Here is a 6,000-nt window from a genome sequence, read left to right on the forward strand (position 1 = left end):
TGGGGTTTCTATGCTACGGGAACCTTTAACACTGCTTTGCTTTTCAAAAGTGAAACTGGCACTCAATTCTTCTAATAATTTTTAGGCCAGATTAATAGCAAAAGTGTATATATATATATATATATATATATATATATACACACACACATATATATGTATATATGTATATATATGTGTGTGTAAATATATGGTTATGTAGAGTATATACAATTCTATATAATATGTAATATATATTCCTAACATCTTTATCAAAACAGCTAGATTTGATAGACATTATATATTATCCACGATTAAATGATGACGGATTTCATAAGTCATTGAGAATATTTCACACACAGTTATGAAAAGTAAGAACCAGTAACGTAGACATCTCTCTCTGTATTTCACGGGTTAACCTCTTCAACGACGTTTCTGTGTTTATTTGGGCTTTTGGCTTTATGTTTATATGCTTTCCTGTGTTAGCACCGTTTCCTATGAAAGCGCCACCATCCTCTCCATGGTTTTGAACAGACAGCAGCATGCAGCTCTCTGCCCGTGCAGCATGCAACCGCTGGAAAGCGAACAGCAGGGTCACGCCCCTCTGGTGACAGCAAGCCCATTCATCCTCTAGTAACTGCTTCAACATTTTGTGATTAAAAAAAATACTTTCACGTGCCAACTCCAAACCGGCTTCCACTTTTACGCACCCAGAGGGGCGGCCACACGGGCTTCCGTCCTGCGTTTGCGACATTGCCTTTTTCAGAGGCAATGAGCAAAGGCTTCACAATAGGACACGCGAAAAGCCTGAAATGCACTGATTTTCCCCGCGGGCCTGCCTGGCCCGGACGGAGCGCGCCCCCTGTCGCCCGCCCCCGCGACACTCACGCTGATCTTGGTCCCGTCGTTGTCGGGGTCTCGGTCGGGCAGCAGCTCTACCTGCGGGAGAAGGAGACGGAGCTCAGCTCGGGCGCCCCAAGGGGCCCGTCCGGACCCGCAGCAGCGCGGCCATCCTCGCCGCCCAAGCATTTCAGCAGCGGAGGCCGATGTAGAGAGGAGAGAGGAGCGCGGCCCCGCCGGGTGCGAGCCAGGCCACCGCCGCGCGGGGGCGCTCTCCGCTCGCGCGCTCGGATGTGCACGGACGCGCGGTGCCCAGCGGGCGGGGAGGGTGGCGCGGGCGCGCGTGTGGGTGGGAGTTTGCGGGGACCAGACTCCGCGTCTTTGCGGGACTGCGTCCCCTCCCCGGGGTCTCAGGGACAGATTTTCTTCTCATCCCGACAGCCCCGACCCGTCTGCTGCCTCTTGGGCTGAACTGTCTCCAACCTGCGCTCTGACCCCCTTTTCCTTCCTGTCTCTCCTCCCCCCTTTCCTTTTTCCTCTCCCCTTTCTTTCTCCCCCTCTTCCCCCCTCCAGCCGCGCCCCTTCCACCCCGTCCCCCTCCCCTTCTCTTCCCTCTTCTCCAGTGGCCTCTGCACCCGCCCCCGCCCCCTCTCCTCCCAGGCCCCTCCTCCTCGCCTCTAGCCCTCCTCCCTGTTACCCCTCCCTCTTCTGTTTCCCTCCTCTCTCAGGAGCCTCTTCTGCCAACCACAGACGTGGGGGCCGGGGATAGAGACACTCACAGAGTTCCCCACCCCACCCCACGGTTCCTGATGGGACAGCGAGTGTCCCGGGACAGATCACACCGAGGTGCCAACACACACACCTTGACAAGACCCGGTACTGCCAGGAGGAGGCCATTCCCAGTCTGAACCAGACCAACGCACAAGACTTCCTCCTTGGTCTCCAACTAGAGACCCCAGGGCACAGGGAGGCTCCCCCGCTGGCGTCCCCGGGCCTCACTCCGGCCAAGAGAGCCGGCGGTTCCCAGGGGACACCCAGGCACACGCCTTACACCCCTGGCTTGGACACACCCGGAGGTCCCAGGGAGTGACTGGGACAGAGGCAGCGGGTGTGAGGGTCACCCAGTCCTCTACCTGAGCGCCGGCCACCTCGGCCGGGGGCTCCAGGCCCTCGGGGCCCCGCAGGAACCACCACTGGATCTCCAGGTACACCGAGGCCGAGCCGCTCTGGAAAGCGCACGACATCTCCACATTCTGCCCCTCGGTGGCCGTCACGTTGCGTGGAAACTCAGTGAATTTTGCTGCAAAACAGAAACGCATCCTTTTAGAAGGTCCACAGCACGCTCGCCAGCTCGCGTTCCTGAGGAGATAGCTCCATTTTTCTTGGCTTGAAAAACAAAATCCAGAACAAACACCCCTCTATGACATCCCGCACTTTGCCCGGCTCCCCGCCCCCTCTCCTTTGCCTCTTGCCTGTCTTCTTTTTGGCACCGGGCCCACATCACTCTGCTGTCCATCAAGCCTGGATAATGGAAAGCCTAACGAGTTTGCCAATAACTCCCTCTGTTAGCCAGGCTGCTCAGTTAGGAGCACAGCAAGCCTCGCGTCAGACTGCGGTGGCCCCCAGATTTGCCGAGGTGCGCCTCAGACACACCTGTCAAGTTGGTGGATGAGGACGGCCTCGTGCCCCTAAGTTTCTGAACCATCTATGGTAACTGGATGTCTCCTGTGGCGGAGACTGGATCGTGCTTGCCTGCCCAAATGCACATTCCTGATTTACCAAAAGCAACAAGCAATTGTGCTCAGCGCTGGAGCAAGCCACGCACTTCCTCAGCTCTAAGTATTCCTTTCTCTCCAAATTCACCTTCACGCGTGTTCCCGGCAAACCCTTGTGCTGCTAATTGCCACGCATCCCGGGATGGAAGGACCGCACTCCTGGACGCGGTGGTTCGGAGGAAAGGCTGTTGTGAAGACACTAGAGAGATTCCCCCCGCCTCCCCCAGTCCTTCCATGACCAACCTCGACCCTGCTTGTTTGCAAGATTCATGGAATCAGAGCAAAACCCACACAGACCAGATGCCCCCTCTCTCCCCCAGGCATGTCTTGAACGTGCATGCTTCGGCTGGTTGTGCTTGTCTTGTCTGAGGGACCCCTTGGGAAGAGCTGACGGGTCCCTAAAAGTAGTGTCAGAGAGGTCTGGGGCTGGCAGTGTGCACAGATGCAGCGCACACGCATGGAGAGGGGGGCCCAGGGGCTGCAGGACTGGCTCCGGGTGAATGCACACCCCCACCCCCACTTTTTAAGGAGAGCCACCATCAGCGTCCCTTTTCACAATTTCACGAAACCCCAAATGATCTCCATGGACATGGAACTGCATTTATACTCAGAGTAAAGGGGAGACGCCAAGAAGACATGCTGATGGGAAAAGGACTTTTTGTTGGGGGGGGGGGGGGGAGGGAGAGGTGGCCTTTCTGCCTCGGAGGCTGCGGGCTTCTGGCCCGGCGGCGAGCTCTGTTCGTGGTGCTGAAACCGGCCCGCAGCCTGCGGGGTCGCGAGCCGCTGGATTCCGCAGGCTGCAGGCGCCGTTGGAATGCAAGTGGTGCCTTTTATGGATCCTCCCAGGAGCCTGTCCTTTGACACACACATGCACACGCAGTCACCCGGACCCAGAGAAAAGGAAACTAGAAACCCATCTGCCTCCAAGGAGCAGGAGGACTGGCCTCGGACAGCCCCTGTGTGTTGGCCATGGTTATGCATGCATGAGCGGTTACCATGTGCACGCACACAGAGGACACACACACACACACACACACACACACACACACACACACACACACACACGCACCGTGTTTCTGCTCACCGAGCGACCCACCTCACTGCCAAGCACCAAATAGATTTGCTCTCAGATCTAGCATCCCTACCGTTTAATCAACTTTAAAGAAAGAAAAATGCCTAACAGAACGCGATGATTCCACTGTTCCTTGCTAGGAATCTCACATCTGCCTGGACACACCACACACACACACGCGCGCGCATACACGCACACACACGCACACACACACACGCAAACACACACGCACGCCACAAGCAAATGCATGTTTGCCAAGGCGCCCGGACTTACCTTGGGAAGAAAGCCCCGGCTGCACGTAGAACACAGAAAAGGCAAATCCGACACACGCCAGAAAGATCCCCATCATTCCAAAAAAAAAAAAAAAAAAAAAGGAAGAAAAAAGGAAGGGGAGGGGTGTCACATCAGTGGAGCCCGCAGCCCGAAAGCCTTAAAAGAAAGGGTGCAGGAGCCCAGGCGACCTCAGAGCCCGGCGCGCCAGGCTGCGCGCATCCCGCTGCGGGCTGGGCGGGACCGGCGTGCGGGGCGAGCGGAGCGGAGCGGCGCCGCTGGCGGAGGCTGCAGCCGGCGCGGGGGTTGGGGAGCCGGCGGCCGCGCGGTGTCTCCCCGCCGGGCTGCTGCGTCCCGCGCCCTGGCAGCTCGGCCCACGTCAGCCGCGGCTCGGGCTTGCGTGATCACTGCCCTCCCTCCTCGCCGCGCCAGCCCGGGAAGCGGAGCGGGGCCGGGGCGGGCGGAGGACCTCGCCGGGCTCGCCGCGCCGCAACTTTTCCCTCTAATGGCTGCGATGATGCCTTTAACTCTCTGCGCGCCGGGCCGCCCGCACCCGCCGGCGCTGGGCCGCAGGAACGCGGGCGCCGGGGTGCCGTCTAGTCTAGGGCTTCCTCGCGCAGAGCAGAAGCATTTGCTTTTCTTCTCCCCCTCAATGTGCAGGGGTTCTTTGCAGCGCCGGCTCGCCGGGCAATGCCGGCGCAGGATTGCGGCGGAGCCGGGCTGGGGGCGGGCGCTCCCCCTGGAGGAGGAAGTTGGGGCCTGGGGGAGGGGGCCTGGAGCGAGAGAGGCTGCGGTGGGGGATGAGCGCAGCCACCCCAGGGCCGCCTCGCTTAACCAGTTAGTAACTGCCCTGGCGACCAGGACCCCAGGCTGTCGTTTCACAGGGTTCCTTGCTCAACAGCCTCCAAGCAGCCAGGCAGGCACGGTACCACCCCAGCTGGCAAGTGGGAGAGGCAGAAACTCCCCAAAGTCAGGCATTGAGAGAATTTTCCAGAAAGAAAAGCCCATCGGACTAAGTGCACTTTTATTTATTTTTAAAATTCACATACCCCGCTGCCTCCACCTCCAGTGTGTTTTTGGAAGGGCGGGGAGGGAGGGGAGAGGTTTTATGTATCAGGAAGGTCTGCATTGCATGGTTCGCTTTGTTTATTTGTTTTTCTTTTGCCTGACACATGATTCTTTAGTGTTCCATAGGATGCTATGGATACGGAATATTGCTTTAGGAACACAAAGTACAATAAGTGTTAGGATTTGGAACCAATCTGGTTATCTGCCTTGGAGAAACTTTGAGATGTATATTCTTTTATTTTATTTTATTTTATTTTATTTTATTTTATTTTATTTTATTTTATTTTATTTTATTGTTTAAAGTATTACAAAGGGTATTACATATGTGTCCTTTTTTTCCCCCCGCCCTCGGAGATGTATATTCTTAGTAAGACTTAAAAAACAGTGTACATCACAGTACAGCCTCTGTCTTTATGAAGTCCAACCATTAGTCAGTGATTTTAATTTTTTAACAGTATTAAAATATTCGCTATCTAAGCAGAGTACCAGATATTTCAGTCCCTTTTATTATTTCTACCAGTACCACAAATTGTCAATATTTCTTGGAAATATGACTCAGTCTTAACAATGTGGCCAGGAAACCAATGTAGTAAAATGCATTTTCATTTTACTTATAAACATTTTGTAGTTGACTAATTCCTTCACTGACCAGGGAAAAAAATGAGCCTTAATGTAGTTGTTGGGTTTTTAAACCAATATCTACTGCTGAGTGGAAGTAACTTACAAGATCAGGAACAAAGTCCCAATACCTTCGTAGCAATATTATTTATTTTCTGAAGCGACATTGATTTCCCACTGTGGGTAGAGGCAGGATATAACATTTGGAGAAATGAATGGAGATATTTGACATCTGTTCATATCTAGGCCAACAAGATGCGATGGCCTTCCTCCTGCAAAGGATCCTGAAGTATGTCATCCCCCCAAATAAGTGTCTCTTTATGTGATAATGTGTTCAGAACACAGAAACCAGCCCAAGTTATACACGTGCCACGCACTGAA

At 54.5% G+C, this 6,000-nt stretch overlaps 1 protein-coding gene across 3 annotated transcripts in view; it reads right to left on the minus strand.

Moving 5' to 3' along the window:
* The window catches only part of VSTM2A (V-set and transmembrane domain containing 2A), a 28,105-nt gene extending 23,513 nt beyond the window's left edge, over positions 1-4,592 (minus strand). For all 3 annotated transcript variants that reach the window (XM_059655905.1, XM_059655906.1, XM_059655904.1), the window contains exons 1-3: positions 3,937-4,592; positions 1,950-2,116; positions 865-915 (exon numbers count right to left, since the gene is read on the minus strand). In XM_059655905.1, the coding sequence (XP_059511888.1) occupies positions 865-915; positions 1,950-2,116; positions 3,937-4,012 (294 nt within the window). In that variant the 5' untranslated portion in view covers positions 4,013-4,592. The remainder of the gene's footprint in view (positions 1-864; positions 916-1,949; positions 2,117-3,936) is intronic.
* Positions 4,593-6,000: the final 1,408 nt, after the last annotated feature.

Source organism: Myotis daubentonii, chromosome 10 (assembly GCF_963259705.1).
Source record: "Myotis daubentonii chromosome 10, mMyoDau2.1, whole genome shotgun sequence".
NCBI classification, from domain to species: domain Eukaryota; kingdom Metazoa; phylum Chordata; class Mammalia; order Chiroptera; family Vespertilionidae; genus Myotis; species Myotis daubentonii.